General features: G+C 39.9%; 1 protein-coding gene across 1 annotated transcript in view; it reads right to left on the bottom strand.

Annotated features, from left to right (window-relative positions):
• prmt3 (protein arginine methyltransferase 3) overlaps positions 1-23,112 on the bottom strand; it is a 65,334-nt gene extending 42,222 nt beyond the window's left edge. Inside the window, exons 1-10 of the mRNA XM_044030656.1 lie at positions 23,049-23,112; positions 22,682-22,814; positions 20,498-20,580; positions 20,358-20,407; positions 20,159-20,264; positions 15,700-15,865; positions 15,064-15,205; positions 12,811-12,876; positions 10,471-10,592; positions 5,275-5,374 (exon numbers count right to left, since the gene is read on the bottom strand). Of these exons, the coding sequence (XP_043886591.1) occupies positions 5,275-5,374; positions 10,471-10,592; positions 12,811-12,876; positions 15,064-15,205; positions 15,700-15,865; positions 20,159-20,264; positions 20,358-20,407; positions 20,498-20,580; positions 22,682-22,814; positions 23,049-23,070 (990 nt within the window). The 5' untranslated portion in view covers positions 23,071-23,112. The remainder of the gene's footprint in view (positions 1-5,274; positions 5,375-10,470; positions 10,593-12,810; positions 12,877-15,063; positions 15,206-15,699; positions 15,866-20,158; positions 20,265-20,357; positions 20,408-20,497; positions 20,581-22,681; positions 22,815-23,048) is intronic.
• Between the last annotated feature and the right edge of the window lie 389 nt (positions 23,113-23,501).

Genomic DNA, 23,501 nt, shown 5'->3' with positions numbered 1-23,501 from the left:
CTCAGTAAGTGTCTTTTAAATTAAGTAGAACTGCAACTTACAGCAAAAGACATTATTAAGGAATCTGTGGATTATTTTCTTCATTAATAGATGTACTGTTGGGTCCATAAAATGCAGAACATTGTGTAAAATGTTCATTAGTGTTCTCTAAATGTCTGCAAATATTTTGTTTTGTCCACAGACTAAAGGCATGAAGTTTACTGTCACAGAGAAGCAAAGAAACCAAAAAGGTGAATCTACCTCTGTGAGATGTACTATTTGACAATTAAGATTTTCAATGACAGCATACTCACTGGTCTATTATTCAATACTTAATAATTTAATTTACTAACTACCCAGAGAGTAACGTGAAAAGTACAGTTTCATCTCTTGTTTTCCTATTGATTTTATTTAATCAATCATATATTCTGAAAAATACAAGAAATTCAGCATCTTATGCATAAAAGCATTGTTGATTGTAAATCTATTCTAAATGCAGAATTCCCCCTGTGCATTCCCTACCATTGCTTTGACCCACTTAAGCCGCTCTCTAGTGGCCTCGCTTAACAAGCCTCCTCCTGTGAGCATTGGAGTGTATTTTAGGTAGGGTCAATCAAGAACATCAACAACCTTGATCAATGTCGCAAGATACAGCATTATGATGTTGCTTCTATGGTATGCCAGATTTACACTCACTGTGACTTCTGCTCACCACAGTGACAAATACTTTGCGTTTCCTGTTTCTGAGCACTTTAAATCTGAACTATGAGGCTGCGGTGGGAGATGATACTTTTACTTTTAGATGATGAGTTTTCATGCACTTGTAGCATCAACTATGGTAGAAATGTAAGAGACATGAATATGAGGCTTGTATCAGTGAGATAAAATGTGTGACAAACAATATTTGTTCACATTAAGATAAAACCACAATGCACTGAATGGCTAAATTGTTGAAAAGTATTATTTCCAGCAACTTGGTTTCATTGATGAGAGTTGGGGGAAATAAAACATGTTTTGGAGAACTAAAAGTGAATTATTGTTCTTTAAAATGCATTCAAACTGGATTATGAGTCTTTATTATGTAATTTTTACCATTTATTTTAGAAACTTGGTGGTTAACGTGACTCCACACACTAATTTCAATAAGCAAATTAACATCACTTTATCATTTCAGAAAGTATTTGTATGATTTATTTTTTAAATTCACAAAAACAAAAAATACTTAAAACACTGATTAAGCTCTAAAGGCATTATGTAAAATAAACTGAATAGATGCACACTAGAGTCATGGCACTTCTATCTTTTCTTGTAACTGTTATTTTTTCCATTTTGTACAGGCCAATCAGAGGGCAGTGTTTGAAGCCCTGGCCATTTTGAGAAATGCCTGCCATCTCTGCCATGATGAGATGTGACTGGAGGATTCTTAGATTTATTAGCACTCTGTGAGGCGGTGCCATTAGAGATTACGCCTCCTATCCTTCACCATTCCACTGGCACGTCACCCACCGAATTTCAATTTCCCTGGTGAGAGGATGGGAAGGCTCTGACTGGCGACCCCTGTTCATGACCCTGGGGTTTCACAATGGATTGGGGAGGTGGAGAGGGGACAGATACGGGATGCTCATGAATTAAGGATGACTTCAGCAGTGCGTTCAACTTTGGCCGTCCTGCCTGTATCGCCACAGAGAATCTCCCTGATAAATGGGCATCAAGGGGAAAGAAGACTGCTCTTCCTGGTTTGTTATTCACAGGAGCTCATGGTCGACTCTAGCCATGTTTAAAACATGCATCACTGCTGGCACCTTGGACTCTGCACACTCATTGGCTGTTAAAGAACCAATCTGAGCCTCTACATTTTGAATTACGGATGCACCGATATGACTATTTCCGCCGATACCGTTATCCGATATTAATATTGCTGCTATGGCCGATAACCGATATCTACCGATATCGATATATGTTTTTAAAAAAAAAAGTTTCTGAGATGATAAAAGTTTGTACAGAATGAAAATCATGTAAGCTGAATTTTTGAATGTCTTCCTTTATTTTCAAAACATGTTTTACCTCCAAATAACAAGGTCACATAAGACACAAGTAACCAACTACAAGTAAAGGTTTTTAGAAACCTTTACCACTTGTAACAAGTGTGTAACTAAATTAAAGTACAGTTTAACTCCCTCAACTCACTAAACTCCTGTGAGAAAGTTTGGATCATAAATTACAAACATGAACATAAATAAAAATAATACCCTACCAAAGTTACTGTAACCGAGATAAGGGCGTCTATACTGGGTACGTAAATAAAGTCAACAACCCTTCCTTCCGGCAACAACAACCGCGCCACTTCCCTTAACAATAAAACTACACAACAGATATGAGAAACAATACCTGACAAGCTCTACTAAGAGCTGCCATAATAAAAGAAAACATGTTAAAATACTTCATCAAACTTGCCAGTATTCATGGCAACCAGATATTTATTAAATTGCAAAACATCGGAAAAGTAGCGCCGACTTGGCAGGTTGTTGGGGGGTTCAATATGCGCTATCAACCGTCGGAACCCTCGGCTGGTCGTCAAGAGCAATCATTTCCATTACCTTGATCGTTATTGCCCTGGCCAAAGTCTTCCTTTAGTCGATTTCCAGCTGTGCTGCTTTCTTTTTTGTCTGCTGCCTAATGTTACTAGCGTTAGCTTCCTGCCGTTTGTGTACTTTTTTTTCATCTTGTGCTGCGCTTGCGTCACTGACACTGTCATATGCCCAAACAAATGCCGCATGGCCTCCCCTTCCCGACACACATACACAAACAGCAATTAGACGGGTCTAAACATCAGTTGTTAAAATCGGCGCAGTTTTACTCATTGGACCGATGCCGATATGTTAAAAAATGACGAACATCGGCCGATACCAATATTAATGCCGATATATTGTGCATCCCTATTTTGAATATATGCGATACACTCCAAAATAAGCTTCCAAGCAATGTTCACACCACACATATATAATTATGGCGGAGTGGTTAAGAATCAGGCATACTGATGTCTAGTTCAGTCTCAATCAACAAGTTTATTTGCTAGTGCACCTCTCTGTGTATGAACAACCCAGTATAGTGCTCAAATGCACTGGGTTTTGTTCACTGTAGGCCTGTACCCAATTAATACATTTGTCAAAGTGAGGCAGCCCTTGCACTTTGACCTACATAGTATGCAAGAGCATTAGGGATGCACCGAATATTCGGTAACCGAATATATTCGGCCGAATATTGCAAAAAAAGCCACATTCGGCCTTCGGTGGAGTGAGTTAAAAGCAAGGCCGAATAGTGGCGTGTGACGCAATCAAACAACGACCAGTGACGCGGTGACCCGGCGCCTTCGGTAACATGTCGGCAGTGTGGAGATATTTTAAAGTGTTGGAGAGCGAGAAAAGAATTGCAGTTTGCAACGAGTGTTCAACCAAACTATCTCGAGGGGTGTCTCTGCAAAGACCTTTAGCACTACTGCTTTAATTTTTCATTTAAAAGCCAAACACCCTGAACAGCATGCTGAGTACGAGAGAGAGACGGCTGCAGCAGCTAAAAGGAAATCTTGTCACAGCACGCCCACTCCGTCCGTGCAAGACGTCTTTGAAAAGACGAAAAAGTTTGCGAATGACAGTGCCAAAGCAAACAGAATCACAAAGAAGGTAATGGAGTTCATGGCTTTGGATGATCAACCGTTTAGTGTTGTGGAGGACATTGGCTTTCGGAGGCTTGTGCAGTACATTGAGCCCCGTTACACGATACCGAGCAGACGGTATTTCTCGGATGTGTGCTTACCAGAGATGTATGACAGTGTTGCAACTCGCGTCCACGAGCTCTTGGTTAAAGACAATGATGTTGACCTCAGCTTCACGACAATTTTAAGATGTCTCGGATGTCATAGTTAGTTTCCTTTTTATTTTGAAGCACTGTTATTGACAAATCTGTTCTGGCCTGGGATATGCTGTGTACCTGTATAAGTGTATGAAGTTACAAGCACACACTTATTGCGATTTACTTGAGCCTTCTGTTTACATTATTAGCCTGCTGTGGCTAAGCAGACTTGCCAAAAAGACAATAATTCATTTGTTGTGAGTTTATCCACTGCACTTTAGTTTTTTGGAATACATGTTTTGTTTGAAGGCCTAATATAAATTAAAAATCTTTGTGCTTTTTTTTTAAAAAGAAAAGCCTACTGGAATGTTTAAAAATGTCATTATCAATAAACATTTACTTTCTTGGAATAACATGTCTAAAAATTTATTCTAGGCTATTAATGCAATATAAAAAAAATAATGAAAAAATTAACAACCGCATTCAATATTCGGTATTTGGTATTCGGTATTCGGCCACACATTTAAATTTTATTCGGCTTCGGCTTCGGCCACAAATTTTCATTTCGGTGCATCCCTAAAGAGCATTGGCAGTATTGTGTAGGAAAATGTCATGGTGCCATGATGGACAAAGCCACTTCCAAGTGGAAGGGAATTTGGCTCATAAACAGAGGGATACCCGTTCGATTCCTGACAGATGAAGGGTGGGGGTGCTCCTTAAGTAACATGTACCAATTCTATGTAGAGACTCATCTAAGATGGACAAGACACTGGAAACATGTTCATGCGGTCAGACGAGACAAAGTTTCATCTTTTCAATGAACATCAGACTCAACATGCCAAAGATAAGTAAAAAAACATGCAGACTGTTAATGCAAAGTGCAAAGCCCAACCATGTGCAATGTTATGGTCAAGCATCAGTGCCCACTGCCCACAGTATACCATTGATTTAGAGGTTATATTGGAATTTTCCAGAAATGTCATGTCTACTTTAGCAGAATTGTTTTTGATGGCTCTGTGTGTCTGTCTGTCGATCTGCCTGTGTGTCTATCTGTGCTTCTGCACTTGCCACTATGACCAACAGAGGCCGCCAGAGGCTTGTTGCGTGAATGTGGTGAAGTCTGCCATCTCTGATGGCCTTGTTGTGTATGAGCCTGGCTTCTTAGACAGAGTGTGTGTGTGCTTGACTGGCTTGTCTGAAGCACAGATCTATCTCGTTGAGACCTGAAAATGTATAGTCCATTATAAAGATGAAAAACAGACAATGGGAATGGAAATCACCTAGGGAGCATTTTGGAATAAGAAACAAATCCTCAGCATTCAAGAGAATGTTGTAAATTCATTTTTAACTCGAACATTTCACATTGAAGACATTTTTAAGATGCTTCAACCTGATAAGGATTCCCACAAATTGCTGCTATAAGTGTATTTCTCAATATGTACTGACCATCCATTCTGAGATGATGATGTCCACCTTCTCTACAGGGAGGTTGATGTCTTCAATGCGACCTTTAATCAGAGTGATCTTGTCCTCCAACTGGTTGGATCTGTGGGAAACATAAAAGTGTCAGTTTATGTGGATTATCATGTCACATATGTTTTCAGGTGTGACAGTATGGACTGAGTTCACTGATGAGGAGCTCACAAAGCTAGTTTGGAAAGACATTGTTTTGTGTTAAAATGCTAGATAACACAGAATAAACTTAGCATTCATTTGAAGTCTGGTCACCTGCTGATTTCAGGCCTCAAACTATTAGTGCAGCTGGTAGACAGCTTGGTCTCTCTACTGTGTAAGGCTGTGTTGATAACATATACTGGGGTTTGTCAGAGCTTTTTCCACTGAAAACAGCCACCTACTGCTTTACTAAGGGTTGACAATTACAGTGACTGTGAACCAAAATAGGTACAAGCAGCAACAAGAAAAAAAAGACAAGCTGAATACAGTCCATAGAGTTGCAATGTCAGGTAGAGTTGTTCCGATTCCGATACCGGTATCGGAAATGCCTCCGATACTGCCGAAAATGTGGGCATCGGTATCGGCAGTACTGGAGTCCATGCACCGATCCGATACCGCGTAATTTATTAGAGCTTCGCTAGCTCTGACACGGTTCTTCTTCGCCGCTCTTGAAACAGTTGCGCTGTGCTGTTTTAGAGGTGTGAAGAAGAACTGATCACTCGACACCTGTAGACAAGGAGCTAACGTTAGCTCATCATGTCGGCGGTTTGGCAGTATTTACCAGTTAGCTCTGTTAGCGTTGTTAGCTGCGCTCGCTCCGTTACCAGCGTACCTGTGTCCTGCATATGTATGCCTCTGATTTTAACGTTTAGCGTTACTTCAGAGACTCATTTTATCAATCTGGAGTCATGTAATGTAATGTAAAATTATGTCACACGCGTCCTTTCCCGGTCAGTTGTCATAGAAACATGAAGCTCTGCCAGTGCTGCGGTGTTTGGACCAGAGTCAAAACAAACGTACAAGCTGAAAAACGAAATAACATATCACTGGTAAAAATAAATGGTGTCCATTTACTGTATTCGTTCATGTTTTACAGAGGGTTTAACCTGAGCCAACCCTTACCACCAATGATAATCATATCACAGTCATGCAGGCGTAGTATGATATATATATTTTAACACACTGGTATCGGTATCGGTACTCTGTATCGGCCGATACCCACAGCACAAGTATCGGAATCGGTATCGGGAGGGAAAAAATGGTATCGGAACATCTCTAGTGTCAGGTGATAGTGCTCAATGGCTTTATCACAATAAGGTCTCCTATTCACATGACAGACTTATTTGACCACTATAAAGATAAAAAAAAATGACGGATGTAGCTTTAAGTCACTTAAGATGGCAAGACATGTGAACTGACAAGATATGCAGTTGTTACTAACACTATGATGAGCTTAACCAAACTGTATAATCAGTTTCCCTGTAATTTTCGGCAATTTATAAATGTGTCAAGATCTGTTAATTAGCATATGCACTGCTCCATGAATTCACAGTCTTTTCTGAGCCAAGCAGGGAGCGTAGAGTGTAAAGCCTAACTTCAGGCCTGCAGGGTTGTCCGTCCCAGGTAGGGACTGAGATCAGTGGTGCTGTTAAAATGATCCTTCCTTTCCAACTGGCCACTGTGGGAATCAATCTCTGTGAATATTCCATTATCATGACAGCTAATGTTACTGAGGACAGAACAATTACTCACAGCGACCCAGAGAGCATTTCTGTCGCAGCGATTCTTATCTTGAACTGTCTTTCCCCCTCACTGCTGCACCTCTACTGCTGCTATCACCCTCTCCCAGTGTCCAACACCCCCCACCCCCCACACTCACAACCTCTCCACCTTTCACAGGAGGGAAACACTGTAATCTCATTATTGGGGTAATTTAGAGGACAATGTCAAGACTCTGGGGAGAGAGTCAGTATCTGTGCGGCTTTGTATGGCTCAGTATGTGTGTGTGTGTGTGTGCGTGCGTGTGAGGGTAGAGAAAGATTCCTTGTAGGAAAGTGTTTAGCCCCTTTTCCACCTATAGTCCCAGCTCGCCACGGCACAGCACAGTTTAGGTTGATTTTCCACTACAAGCCACGGTTCAGTTCATTTCGTAGTTTTGAGGTCACGGTTTTCGGTTCTCGTTTTTTTTTCTATTTTTTTTTACACTCATACCATACCATGTATCAGATCTATAGTGTAATAATTAGATTTATATACCATGCAATCTTGCAAAAACTGAAATAATGAGGCAGCTTAATTAGGGATTACGAACATCATGTAAAAGATTTTGAGACAGTAAAAGGAGAGACACTGCTGCATTTACATGTTTATATATTTATTCTAGTTTCCATTCCATTCTGTCACTGCTTGTGTCAGTGCTTCAGAAAGACGCTCACTTGTGTGACTTTCATAAAGTAGGCGGGTCTGAAAAACAGAGCTTTTCATCTCCCACTCCAAATTAATGTAATGAGCAGTCACAGCTAGAAAACTTTCAGTGGCCCTGGAGGTCCATCCATCTGTAGTAAGAGCCACATAAACTGTGTCAGACAATTCTTTGACAATTCGTAGTCGTGTCTCTTCATAAAGTTCAGAAATAACTGTGTTGCTAAAGCGACGGCGGGATGGAATATTATACTGCGGCTCAAGTACTTTAATCTTATGCTGAAATCCTGCATCCTCCACAACGGTATATGGCTGCATATCTTTTGCTATAAACACCTTTGCTGCTTTACTGTTTAAATGCTGCAGGGAGCAGAAGTTGCTTTTTCTTACCAGACTCTCTCTTCCTTGTGCTGTCAAGCGTCACACTGGGGTGATGTCTCCACAGATGCGCTAGCATATTTGAAGTGCTGGCGCTAGCATAAGTAAGACGTGTTGTGCAGTGCTTACATGCAGTTACACTTTGTCCATCATCTTTTACCGCTATCATCGTACGCTACGTTGCGCATCATAATCCGAACGGTACACACCTGTCCCGTTTTTTGAATGAACCGTTCCACCCCTACTGCACAGCTACATGAAACACTTTGGTGACACGAGTGACTAGTGACTTGTAAAGCAGTTGCTTTCAGTGTAGCTGAATCATTACAATCAGTTTATTAAAATATTTTTTCAGGACCTCCTCCATGACCAGAGCACAGACTCTGTCTGACACAGTCACTGGACTGAAATACAGCAGCAGGGTTTGTGATGCCGCTCATGATCAGCAGTGCTGTCGCTAAATACACCAGACTCCTCTGTTAAATATTGAGATTTTAGACATTTCCCTGATGATTGTTGGAGATTAACCAACCTTTACAGGATTGTTAAGTCTTTTTAACTGATCTACATTACGGCATTGTTCGGCTTGATTCTTGTGTGGGACATCGCGCTAAAGAATCTTCCTGTGATGGCACACCAAATACTGGCCGGCAGTCTGGCGACGTCACGCATAGTATCACCTCAGCTCGCTTGGAACCTCGCAAAAGCAGGTACTAGAATAACTACCAGTTACCAGGCACTGTGCTAGTGGAAACGCAAAGTAGCCGTGCCATGCCGAAGCGAGGTGAGTCGAGCCGGTTGACAATTCAATTTCTTTCCCTCATATTATACATGTATGTACTGCACATTCTATTTGGATCAAATCAAAAGGTTTCAAAATTGCATATTTGTTTAATTATAATATAATTATATTTATTTACAATTATAATGATTTAAATTTCATTTAAATCATGTTACTGGAATGAATAATTACACAACTAATAAAAACATTTAAAAGATACTTTTACTTGACCATTTGCAAACAGTAAAGAGCATTCTATTTCATTCCACAACATTTAGTGAGCATGCTCAAACTGAACATTTGTCTATTTTTAGTTCCTATCACCATGAACACTTAAATTTCACTCAGCCAAATAAAATATCATTTTTGTTCCACTTTGTTGTCAACATTCAGTGCATTCTACTGGATAATCCATCAATTGCAGTCATAGAAAAAAAAAAACTATTACACACTATCCATTAAGGAAGCGACTGTGAAGGGAAAAAAAGGCACATCCAGCTTTTCATTTCAACTTTGGCAACGGCATGGAGACAGGAGATAGATGCTTCTGCCCAACCAACAGGAGTCACTTTAATTACAGTTCTGATATTAAAATCGCTCATAGCCACACACACAGACACAGACACACACAGACACACACACACACTCAGACAGACACACACACACACACACACACACAAACTCAAGAGATGTAAGAGCTATAAAATCATAAGCCAAAACAACACTAGATTTGGACTTAAGAGTGGAGCGCAAGTCTGTGTTTGTGCCAGTGTGTAGTGCAGAGGAGGAGGTAAGAGTTACAACACTTCTCTTTAGCTGTATCTTTACCGCTGGCGAACCTGTGATGCAGCCTGCATGCCAACACACACTCCAACAGGGAGTCAGTGGGCTGTAAAATTAAAACGTCCTTTTCCTTCAGCAAACCCTGTTGTTTTGCTTATACGACACTCTCTTACATAACTGTAATAATAGCAGTCATAATGGCCCCTAACTCAAAAATACATTACAGAGGCGGAGGAGGGATGGAGGACATGGCTGCAGGTACCCGTGGAGACAGCAGAGGCTCTGGTGGAGGTAAATGGACTCCACTGTGAAGAACCAGCTACTGGAAAACTGGAAACACAAAGGACCTCAAACTGTGCTGATGATTTTAATAAAAAGTACCAATGGGGGCATCTATGTGTTAATCAGTAAATCAGTAAGTGAGTGAGTGAGTGTGTGAATGAGTGATCAGACAGTAAAGAAAGAGAAGGCGAGGGGTGAATGAGTCGGTCAGACTGCAAGTGTAAATTATGTGCATTATGGCCATGCAGCTGACAGCAGCTCTATTGAAGTCAACCAACTGCAACAAATAAAAGGTGCCTCGAGGTCACACAGACCTCTACTCCCAGAATCTCTGCTGCACACAAAGGGAAGAAGAGCTGTCGACCCCAACATTGGTGATGTGAATAAAAAGGGTCACATGACAGATGGCAACAGTCAAGCTACCAATACTGCTAGTAACGGAATCTGCTTGCTGGAGTTAACTGCCAACTGACAAACACGCGATAAGTAGTCATCTTTCCAAGCTGAGGAGTCACAAAAACTGCAGGATTTACAAGTCTCACCTGACTATGTCCATGGCTTGATAGATGATTTCTGATTGGTCCACAGCAATAACCATTTTGGCCCCAGCTCTAGCAGCAAACATGGACAGAATGCCAGTCCCACAGCCTACATCCAGCACCACCTTCAGGACAGGAGGGGAAAGACAGTTAGGGAAACTAAAACTTGGTTTATACTCTGTGTAGTGTGTCAAGTATGAGTGCAGGCATGTCAATATTGATCATCAAAGCCTGCATATAAGGCACTTGGTATCACACCTCTGAATTTGTGTGCCTATGTGCCCTCTGTGCACACAATGAATGCATTTGAGGCAAGACTGACCAACAAGATTTGGCTTTAAAAGCAGCTATCCAATACCAGAGACCAGTTTCTAGAATCTTGGAGTAGAGTTTTAATGTATTTGCTTTAATGTAAATTAAGTAAGAAAGAAACACAGGGTGGACGTTGCTCAGTATATAAAGATGTATCAAACACTAATAGAGACATAAAGACTATGAGACATTTATTTTACTACTTTAATGTAGCCTATTAAATGTGTCAAAAACACACACAAATGTGTAAATAAAAGGTTATGTTTGGAAGAAAAAAACAAACAAAACAACATTCACTTATTTTTCTGGGGGAAAACAGATTTTTTTATCCTCAGCTATGATGGCACATTTCTACTGACCACACCAGCACCTGAGAAATGTGGAATACAGACTTTTTATAGCAGACATTATCTTGTTGACTTCTTACTTGTCCACAGACTAGTTCTTCTACCTCTGCTGTCTTGACAAGCATGTTCATCGCATGGGCGAACAACGTCACTGATATGGTGTAACCAGTGACGGTGCCTTTTTCTAGGAGATGCCGCACAGATGTTGTAGAATAAGAATGACAATAAAAATTCAAAAGCACAATCTGTTTTAGAGTCCGATGTGCCATGTTTTTGAAGGACTGTTCTTACTTTAACTTGAACATGACATTTAGGTGCATTGGCTTCCACAAGGTTTAAGATGTACAAATGAATGGTCTGTTTGATCTGCATGCTGAGCTTGTGTTTTTAAGACCTCAACACATTCAACTGCTTCAAGTGTCATGTTCTCCATGTAACTTTTCACTGTAACCACTGTTACTGTTGACTAACTTTTTAATCACTTCTATTTCAGGTTCACAGTATGTTCCTCTTCACCCTCGACTAATTTTAAATGACCCCAGCACAGTCACAGTGACTGTAAACCCATCTATATGTAACAATGTATTTGTGCTGTGTCTTATTTAGGAAAACTTCAGTGAGCACCCTACTGTCTTTATGGGTTCACAGAGGGTTATCAACACACTGCTGACAAAACACAGCACACACCTCTCTTTGCTCTTTTCTCTATCTTTCTGTTCCGCTCAGGCACATTATGTCTTCCTCCTCCTCCTCCTCATCAACCTCAACAGTACTGAAACAAGAATATCCTGTTTTGCTCTTCATCGACTCCTGTAGTTCACACTTCCCTCTCTGGCGAATGCTTGCTCTGACAGGGATAATGTACGTTCCCATCAACACAACCTGCCTCCCTCCTCTACAGCCTTATCCCCGCACTAAGCAGCAGCCACCCATATAATGGATGGCCATGATACAGGCCACTGCTTCCTGCAACTAACGCAATGGAGAAGAGAGGGGTGGTGGCATGGGGGAGTTGGAAGAGGTGTTATGGCTTTGGTGGTGGATTGCGTGTGTCTGTTATCAGTTCTCTGCAGCTGACATTGGAGGTGCTAATAAACTCAGTGTTTTAAATCAGACACCACAGTAATTTCATGTTCATGGGCTTTGCAGTATAATCTACTAGCAAATCTGCCATCACACATACATTAATACTAGAGAAGACCGGCACTTATTTGCCATTTTTTAATCGGCCAATAATTACAAATGTCAGCATTTTTGTTCTAAGAAATTTTATAAATGTTGGCAAGTCACTACAACTTTATATTTTCAGCCAAATGATTTTTGTTTTTTGATGACTTGTTTCATGTATTTATTAGTTAATAGTTACAAGTTACATTATTTCTATTGAAAATACTGTATATCAGTCCACTGTAGTGCAGACATAAAATGTAGATTTGGAGAGACCGACCATTAGATTTGTTCAACTGGTTTAAGTGAAGCAAGTTTTTGTAGTATTTATTATCACTAAAGAGAAATATTTTATCAAATGAAGGAAACGAAATCTGCAAAACATATGGGACAAAAAAAAAATCAAGCCATCAGTTGCCCTGATTTCTAAAAATCAGCATTGGCATCAGCCATAGAAAAACCCAGAATGGTGAAACTCTACTTAATACACACATGCACGTTTGTTTAGCTAGCTCACCTTGTCTTTGAACACTTCATGGTTGTGGTACATGAAGTCCCGGTAACGTTCTGTGCGCACTTTATCCTGTTGAGAGAACATTCAAAAATAAGAACATTTCATAAGAAGAACAACTCTCCCGAAATAAAAGCAGGGACTATAATTCTAACATTTTACAAGATCATTTACTTTCCACAAGTTGTACAGCTGTTTGTTATCAGGATGCTCATGTGGTAATGTACATATTTATCATTCTCCTTGGGGGAAAATTTTTTTTTGTCTCGGTTGGGTAAACTGATTATGGAGAGGTTCAGTCAACTCCATACCATAACAACTTACACAGTATACAATAAGGTATTCTGGTGATGTGCTATAAAATATTTACCAATATATAGGCAATGGATAGATGCAATAGCCTGTACTGGTTACTTAATTCCTGGCTATTCTTATTCTTGTTTGTTTATATATATATATATATATATATATATATATATATATACATATATATATATATATATATATATATATATATACTGTCACAATTTACCTTTGTGACAATACAAAGGTACATTTCATTGTGCTGTACAATGATAATCAAATGCTTGAATTAAGTGCTTAAATCTTATGTGGGAATCTTGGAAATTTAAGAGAAAATGTATATGATAAATTCAACTATAGGGTATTTTCCTTGTGGAGGTAAGGTCAGGACTCACAAATTAACCTGCCATTCAAAAGCACAGAAATTCCTCTCAGGTGGAAGTGCAACAGATTCAATTAATTTGACAGGGGCATGCCTTAGTGCAAGAACTGACGGACTGAGGGAAATTTATTCCACACATCCACAATTCTGGGCTACATTATTAACAAATAGTTTCTGCCTGGATTTGAATGGTATAGAAACATTTAAACTGTGTATTAAATGATACAAGGAAAACATGAACACTGCTTTTGTAATTTAAATGTTTTCAGAGATTTGCGTTGCTACCTCACAAGGATCTGGGGTGACATTGTCAGACTGTGATCCAAACCGCAGACAACCACATTTTGATTTGTGCAATTCTCATATGTTAAAATGTACTTTTCCACTACATTCAAACCATAGTCAAATAGTTGTTTATATCAGTTTCATGGAGAGAAGCCTTTAACGTCATGACTGATGGAGGCAACGTGTAAGCACAAAAGCTGCATAGCACTAGTAAACCTAGACAGCAAGGAGCAGCTGGACTAGGGCTGAAAATGCCAAGAACCACCAATGAAAAGTTTCAGTAATGGATTCCACTGTTGAAAAAAATAAACCTGGACTTTCAGAAGGGCTGCACAATCTCATTTTAATTCCGACCACGAGTCTCTCGGTTAAATTAACCTGATTGCCCAATACTGAAAAGGCATACTCCACCAATACAAGGCAGAATAAATCAAGCACTCCCTTAAATTACAGACATTACAGATGCCTGTATGTGCCAACCACAGCAGCAGCTGTGATTGGCACATACAGGCATCGTGTATGAAATAAATATAAAAGCATGGTAATTATATTGGCTATAATGACAGCATAAATGCTTATTGCAACTAATTACTAAGAATTCCTCAGAGAGGCAATAGAAGTTCTGCACTGGAGCTTCAAGGGCCAAAACCATTTTTATTACCTTCAAATGGTAATAAAGACCATCAAAAAAGGGAGGGACCTTTTAAGTGACATACATCTGCAATAACATGTCACTCTATAATACGGTCTCTCAAACACAACATTTCTTGTAAGAGTTGACCACATTTTGCTGCAAAGCTTCCTCCCCCATAACATGCTCTTGATCTCTCCTGAGGTGGTGATGGAACTCACAGACTGACGCACACACACGACGCAAAACAGTGCTTAGAACCAATCAGGACGGCCTACAGGAAAGTGTCAAAGCACTGCAGTAAGTAGATGCGCACAAACACACACACATCTAATGTGCTCAGCTTGCTGTGCTGACACTTTCGGGTTTCAGGGCTTAAGGAGGGTACAAATTAATTTCCTCATTTCAAGTACTCCTTTGCAGCGGCGATGCCAGTGTTTCACATGAGAGCTCAGCACTTACTGCTGATGTGTTGCTTTTGAGAGAATGTCCTATACTCAGTATCAGTGAGTGAATAGAGTTAATAATTTTAATTTGTGTGCAACATTGAAACCTTTGATGAGCCCACTTTTGCTCTACAAAGATGACTACGTGACTGACTGAAAAGTGAACTGCAGGCCCGGTTATTTTGTGTGTTTTATGTGTGCTGAACTCGAACCTTCAGCATCTCCTCGTGGATGCCGTAATGGCCATAAGAGCTGAAGTAGGCCTCATCTTCGTCTTCTCGGAGCTCGGCTACAGTGCCCAGGTTTCCAGGTTTTCTGGTTTCTGTATTCAGCACCAAACCTTGAGCCAGCAGCCTAAAAGAGCAAAGGAAAGAGCTGCATTTAACATCTCGTATTAGGACGTGGCACAAAAACTGTGGGCAGAGTGCGGAAAGCACACACAACCTTCATGCAGGACATAGCAGTAAATGGAGGAGATGGGAAGCATTCATCTTTCTAACTGCCTTCCAAACCTCCTACCCCCCCAACCTCACTCAGTAATTTTCCCTTATTGCCCCCACCTTCCTACCTCCCCTCCTCACTCTCACCTCCATGCTGCAGTGGAATTTTCCCTTCCCCCCTTTTTTTTATCTTTCCCCTTCCTCTAAACTTCTTTCTCAAGGTATTCTAGCTGATGATTCTGCAATACTGAGTCCACTGTGGCCCCCTGCTGGTCAACAGATCATGGTGCATAAGTTAAACAACATGATAAGTAAACTCAGTTCTCAAGAAACTCAAACGAAAATAAATTAATCAAGACTTTTCACTTTCACACAGTAGTTATGAAAAAAGAAAAAAGTGTCACTGACTTAAGTTTGTGTAGGTCGTCCATGGCTCTGGAGAGCGCCTCCTCTGAGTGACGAGCTCTAATCTCAGCAGCCTGTGCCCTCTGTAGCAGTGCATTATGGGATCCATCACCAGACAGTGGACACAGAGGCACACTTGACATCTCAGTGCCACAGAGCTCGTCGGGATCTGGTGGAAACAAAAAAACTTATCCAGGTAAAATCTACAAAAAAAATCTGCTGAAATTCAACCAACAACCATGGTCAAATATCCACTACACACTCATGTTCTCTGCATCTACACACAAGCTAATCCTGCTCCTTCACTGAATATATTGAAAATAGTTCTTCTGTTGTATGAAGCAGCAATATCAGTTGGGTTGACCACAAAATGATGAATATTAATGATGAGAACTAGAGGATTTCAATTCAAATTATATATATGGTAATAGTTGTGAATGTATAGCCCTCAAAGCTCAAATCAACTTTCAGAGATGACATGACCATGATAAAATGCCATATACCATACATGTTTTATATTAAATGTTGCATTCCATACAGTGATCTAGTGTTAAATCCATTTGCGTTATATTTTATGCAGATAAAATCTGAGGTGGTAAGGATACACACAGGCATATCACATGGGAGAATGTATCATGTATACATATGCATCAAATATATAACATGAGACTCAAAAGTCTCCTGAAAAAGTCCCAGTGATGACCAGGACCTCATTCAAAGACAGACAGACAGACAGACAGACAGACAGACAGACAGACAGACATACAGACAGACAGACAGACAGACAGAACAAACTCCCTTTAAAGAGGATGAAATCTCCCACGAGTGAATAAGAGCATGCACGCACACACATAAGTGCACAGGTTGCGCTCATAGACTAAATTTGTGTTACTGTGCTAGCATAGTACCTGGTACCATGTACTTTTTTTAGTACCTGCTCTGGTGCGGCACTGAGTAGGTACGATGTGTGACGTTGCCAGACTGCAGGGCTACTGATTGGCCACAGTGCCGTCTCAAGAAGAGACGTCTGACACAAAAATCAAGCCGAACAGTGCTGAACTGTAGATCATCCTAAAAACGTGGGTTCATCTCCAACAATTACCAGGAAATGTCTAAAATCTCAATATTTAACAGAGGAGTCCGGCCTGCAACTGGCATCACACTGTCGCTGTATATCAGTCCAGAGACTGTGGCAGACAGAGGCTGTGCTCTGGTCATGGAGGACGTACTGAAGAAATATTTTTAATTAACTGATTCTAGTGATTCAGTTACACTGAAAACAACTGCTTTACAAGTCACTCGTTTGGGTGTGTGTTTTGCAGGTAAAATAAAGTCACCACAGGAGCCGCACAGTGATGACTCCGGCCACGTTGAGTAGGTACTTTTTTTGTAGTGGAGATGCAACCTAAACAGTGCCGTGTCGAGGCGAGCTGGGACCATAGTGGAAAAGGGCCATAACATACCAAACCGAGTCTAACTTTTCTGCTCTCCAATCTCCCACTACTTTTCTGCTATTTCTCCCTCTGCTGCTCACGCTATTTCCCTCTCTCATCCCTCTGCCATGCGTGCCATCTCTCTCTCGATCCACTTATAAAAATGAATATTATATAGAAACAATAAATGCTCAGAATTCCAGTGTGTTTCATTAGTAAGAAGCTGTAGGCCCCAGTTACAATCAAACACATCCTAGGCTATTTACACGACTCACACTGCTTTACACAATCAGGATTTCCGATCATCAATTAGTGAGTTTAAATAAACTGATAACCGATCACGATTCAATCACAGGGAGCAATATGCCTACTTAAATAACTCAAAAAAAAAAGGAGGGTTACAGGAGATAGAGATAGTTCAGGTTTCCCTGAGCCAGCTCTAACTATAAGCTTTATCAAAAAGGAAGGTTTTTAGTCTAACTTTAAATACAGAGAGAGTGTCCACCTCCCAAACTGTCATTGGGCGCTGGTTCCACAGGAGAGGAGCATGGTAACTGAAGGCTCTGCCTCCCATTCTGCTCTTACAGACTCTGGGAACCACAAGTAAACCTGTATTTGGGACATACGTGATCTGTTAGGGTGATATGGTGAAATTGATTCTTTCAGGGATGAAGGGGCCTGATCATTAAGTGCTTTGTAAGTGAGGACGAGGATTTTAAATTGAATTCTAAACTGTACGGGGAGTCAGTGTAGAGAAGCTAATACTGCAGTTATATAGCCTCTCTTTCTAGATCCTGTCAGAACTCATGCTGCAGCATTTTGAATTAACTAAAGGGTTCTAACATCCTGAAAATAAAGAGTTACAAAAATAACTCTGAGGTGTTTAGGGCCGAGTACAATGACCTCAGTTTTTTCTGAGTTTAAAAGTAAGAAAGTTACAGGTCATCCAGGACCAGCACTTGATGTTTCTGAGACATTCCTGGAGTTGAACAATCCGATTTATTTCTTCTGGCCTTATTGACACATATAGCTCTGTGTCATCTGCATAACAATAAAAGTGTATGTTGTGCTTTCTAATAATGTTCCCTAAAGGAAGCATATAGAAGGTAAAACGTTTAGACCCAAGCACTTTTTGTTTGCATTGAGGCTTTACCATTATCATTAACATTAACATTAACATTAACAAACTGGAGTCTATCAGATAAGTAACCAGCGGAGGACAGTACCTGTTATAACAAATCTGCTCCAGTCTCTGCAATAGAATATCATGATCAATGGTGTCAACTTAGCACTAAGATCTAACAGGATGAAGTAAAGAGACAATTAGACAATTATCTGCGGCCAAGAGAAGGTCATTAGTAACTTATCTAGATTTGATATAGGTAGATATATCGTTTTTTTGAGAAGGGATTTAATATCTGCTACTTTAAAAGCTTGGAGCACATATACAGTTTATAAGGATAGATTAATTGTATTTAATATAGAGCTGTTATTAACAAATCAGCAAAGAACAAATCAAGGAGCACAAAGCACAAGTTTATTTTCAAACAAAAAGTGTTGTTTGAAAATATTGACACAAATTTGATTCCATAGCTTTTCGAGCAGTCAACTAAAAACCCCATAGAGACTGTGTCTTTCCCCTGACCCACAGAATTAAATAATCCAATAATAAACAAAAGAGGAGTTGGACTAATAATAAAATAGATTCCAAGAATGCCACTTTTAAATGTGTGTTGAAATATTAGATCACTCTCCAAAATCTGTTTTAATTAATGATCTCATTACCGCCGACTATTAATCAAGTCTTTCCCTCTGTCTGTCTGTCTGTCTGTCTGTCTCTCCGTCCCTCTCTCGTGTGTGTGTCTCTCTCTGCCTGTGTCTCTTTCCCCTCATGCAGCTATACATGTCATCACTGGTCACATTAGGCAGAGGTCTAGAGAAAATGACAGTGTCCGACATTGATGTAGCATAGCTTCACCAGGGCTGCCAACGCAAATGACACTTTTCTCACGCATTTCTAGGAATTCAGCCGAGCACCCGCTCTAGTTACCTCTGATTGGCTGATCAACCGGGAACACGATTGGATATGTATGACAGTGTTGACTCGTTCTGCACATGTGCAAAATGGATTGAGTGCGGTACGGGTCGGGTAGTGACACGCACCACACGAACGTTCCAACCACCAACGGGTATTATTACAGCATACTTCTTCTTTTGTATAAATCATTAATGAGTGCTTAAAACTAATTATAGTGTTATAAGAAGATTATAATGCATTATAAGCTTGGGATGCTTTTCTCACAAGTTGGCAACCCTGCCTACACACAGACTCAACATTAACCTTTGTGAGCTCGGACTGGCGTAATCGCGTATCATTGCTGCCTACATGAATTGTAACTTTACTGAATTTTCAGTTATCTTTAGCCAGCAGCTTCAGATAAGACTCTATCTCGCCTGCTCTGGCACCGGGAAAACACTTGACTGTGAATACAGTGACTTATCATCATAGTTTGCTTCTCAGTCAGTGTTGCTGAGTGGGGAAAACTTATTAGTGATGGGTGGTGAGCAGGACTTTTAGGCTTAGCACAACGCCTCTTATTACGCCTCATATATGCACGGGATCTGCTGAGGGAGACGGCTACAGCGGATTGGCTAACTGACTTAGCTTCTATAGCAGGGCTCTCAAGTTTTGAAGTCAGTTCAGAGTGAGATTTCATCGGGAAGGGCAGGGGTAGGTGAGGGGTGGTGGTGGTTATGATTGTGTGTTGTAGGTGTTGTGCTCAGAGGTTATAATGTCCAGTTTGTTATGTATTGTATATGTATTCTTCTGTGTAGCAGTGTAGCTCACAAAATAGTATTTGTGAGAGGTGTGGTTTCTCCTTTTGGCCACAAGGTGGAAGCACGTGTATGAGAACGGTTTCCCCCAGGTTCCATAGCAATAGCGGGGATTTTTGCAAAAACTTTGTGTGAAAACACAAAAGATTAAAAACTTCTGTGGCACCAAACTAACTAAAGTTTAGTAACTTTACCTGTCTGCAGCAGGGGGTCGTCCTGTAGGACTGGCCGCAGGAAGTCTTCACTCTCCCATGGGAAGGGAGCGTCTAACAGCCCCGTCAGACAGGATGCATCACATTTCTGTAAATGCATAAAGGCATTTGTCAAGTCATTTTAAGAATTCTGTCTGAAAATATTATATCTGACTAACCAGAGACCAGCAACTGTACTTACTGTTGATCGTATGAAGTTGATCATTTTTAAGTATCCATAGTCATCTAAACCTAAAAACACACAAAACAAGGGGTGAGTCAACACCAACAACACCAAACTAACACTGTTGTGTGAGGCAGAGAAGGTAAATGCCTACTTACGGTGTTTCCTCATCACATCTACAAGACTGATCTGATGTTCAGTTATACAGTGCTGCAACGTGGCAGGAACAGAGCTCAGCATTCTGAAAAAAACAGGGCAGAAAAATAAGTCATAAAACTGTCTAAAACATTAACACATTGTGATATGACACAAATACATGCAGCAGTTATTTTGGTTTGACCGGAAATTAGATTTTATTTTGTTTCTGAATGACTAGAGAAAATAAAGTGCTTCAGAGGTGCAACAATTTATAGCACAATTTTCATCTTAGATGGATGAGAGGTATTAATGAATTTTACTTTCACACACTCTTATGAGGGAAAAGTTGAAAACATTTATCAAATCCTTTAGCAAAAATGTATGATGCCATGTTTTAGATTCACCCTCAAGACATTCAATCATTTTACAAGCTGACTAGATCTACTTAGTTACTTAAATGAATAAAGTGGACAACAAGGCAAACAAATTCTCTAATATAAGTACTTCATATGGATTTTTACAAACAACTGTAGTGCATCCAAAACTGCACATTGTTGATTTATGAAGTTTTACACCCCTCTTTGCCAGCTGATGAATTTGAAGAATGGATTGTATATAATATACTGCTAATAAAATTGTGGATTCAAATGTTGATTTGAATGATTCAACTGTGAATTAGGAAAGCTTTTGGCAAGGCAGCTATTTTCTAATCTGAGGACATAAAACCTTGGGGTGAGTAGAAATTTTAAACTCACTCACTGTGTGCAGTGCAGCCAGAAATATATATATCAGAACTTGAAGAGATTTGCAGCAGGAGTGACTACAATTTCATTACTCAACTCAAGATTAAAATGTTAATTACCTACTACAAAAGGCATTTACAGGCAGTTACGTTTACCACAAGGAGAGTTTCTGAGTTATGAGTATTTTATCCCACAGTTAAAAGTTTAGATTTCTCTTCATATATTGATGATACAGAAAGTAACAGCACAATAAAAACTAAAGTTAGGTTTATTACTTATGACTGATTATTGCAGAGGTTAATGATGCACAATACTGGACTTTTTGCTGATACCACCTGCCAGACTTCAGGGACTTGTCTGTGGTTATAGGAGGCCTCTACGGGCTGTTCTTGCAGCAAAAGGAGGCTCTACTAAATATTAATGGAATAATTTCTTTGGGGTGCCCAAATGTATGCACATTCCTATTTTTGCTTAAATGCACATAAAAATGTTTCTGTTGGACCAATAAAAATGATTTCACTACTGAGATGTTTCTGTTTCCATAAGGTATACCATATGCTAAATTGAAGTTGCTGCTTCAAAAGATCAGCAAGTGACAAACCAAACAGATTTTCCTAAGGGCTGCATATCACTGTGTATATCTATATACATTTTTCCCAATTGCAGAGGTCATTTAGTTCTCCTGTAGTAAAATTGACATAATATTTTGCCTACTCACCCCACAGCAGATGTAAATATACATTTTCTTCATTAAACAAAATAAACATTAAATAGTAGTTGTTGAAGGCGCCATCATAAAATTCAAGGAGGTGGCAGCCTATTAAGCCTCCTCTTGTAGTCATTAGTCATCAGCAGATCCTTGTGTTTGCCGGTAAGACATTTTAAAGCCAATATATGCCAAAAGTGATATTATTGTGCATCCCTCATAGAGGTTGTTTACAACAAAACATGTCGTTTGTAATTAGATATGCCCACACTTACAGATACAAGGGTACTTCTGAGCAAAGTAGTACAAAGTGCTTTCTACGGTAGAAAAAAAAAAAGCTAAATCAAAAGGTAGATCTTGGTGTGTTTGCTGATATCCGATAATCCACTTAAAAGCCAATATCTGCCAATACCGACATTTTGCCAATAACATCATGCATCCCTGGAAGAGGATTGTGTTTACAACAAACATGTCATTTGTCTAGGGCTGCCTACACTTACCAATACAACTGCTTCTTCTTGGCAAACTAGTACAAAGTGCTTTCTAAGGTAAAAAAAAATACAATTAAAATAAATGCTACGTCCCAGGTCTCATGCATAAAACAGACAAATGAATAGACATATTAACAAACATTTACATGTATCCATACTATATCACTTCTGATACATACACATGAGAATATAGTCTCAATAAAAGCAACAGTTAACGCAAGAGACAAAGTTTGCCAGTTAAAATCTGTTTCCTCCACAGCTCACCTGTCACAGAACAGACAGCTAACTGACTGACTGTCCTCCTCCGTCCACTGCCACTGGCCTTCATCCCCGTCAACATCTTCATCATCATCGCCGTCAGAGAGCTCGGGCATCTCCTCTGTAGCTCCGTCACCGACTGTCAATATAAAACGTCATTAGAGACACGTGTTACAGCCACAGTGTTCAACTAAGCTAACTAACGGCTCGGATGAAGTGCACTCTTTAGCAACAAAGCAAAGCATGAACGCGACAAAACACCAACAAATGTACGGACAACTTCTGCTAAAAAAAACATCACCATACAAAATAAGTGGTAATATATTAAATATCAACAGTTTTAGGTTGTATATTGGATATTAACAACACTAACTTGAACATGTGTACTGTGCCATGATGCCGCTTCAGATGTAGTGAACTTCCTGCTGACGTTTAGTGACGTAAAGAAGGGGTATGGAGGTGGGCGGGGCTTCGTGCAGACTGGATTAGGAATAAAAACACAAGCGGGACGTTCCTAATGTACACCACAAGATGTCGCATTTGGTTTAGTTTCTGCTGGTTGTAGTATTAGAGGTGAAATTAATTATTTTGTTCAGTACAGTTTCTTTTTGAACCGTTAGACCAGGGGTCTCTGCCCTTCTATTGATTTCATGCGGCACAACACTTATTGTTTGTTTTTGATATTTACAGATTCATTTTGCATCATAAATATGTTTTCTTCCATTGTAAATCATAGAGTATATTGTTACGTGTCAAAACAAAAACATTTATTTTGAAATTATGTCAAATATCGCCAAACCCAACTCAACAGTTGGTTTTTTTTCCC

Source organism: Solea senegalensis, linkage group LG7, assembly GCF_019176455.1.
Source record: "Solea senegalensis isolate Sse05_10M linkage group LG7, IFAPA_SoseM_1, whole genome shotgun sequence".
Lineage (NCBI taxonomy): Eukaryota > Metazoa > Chordata > Actinopteri > Pleuronectiformes > Soleidae > Solea > Solea senegalensis.
Note: the sequence above shows the minus strand (reverse complement) of the source record. Positions and strands in the feature narration are given on the sequence as shown.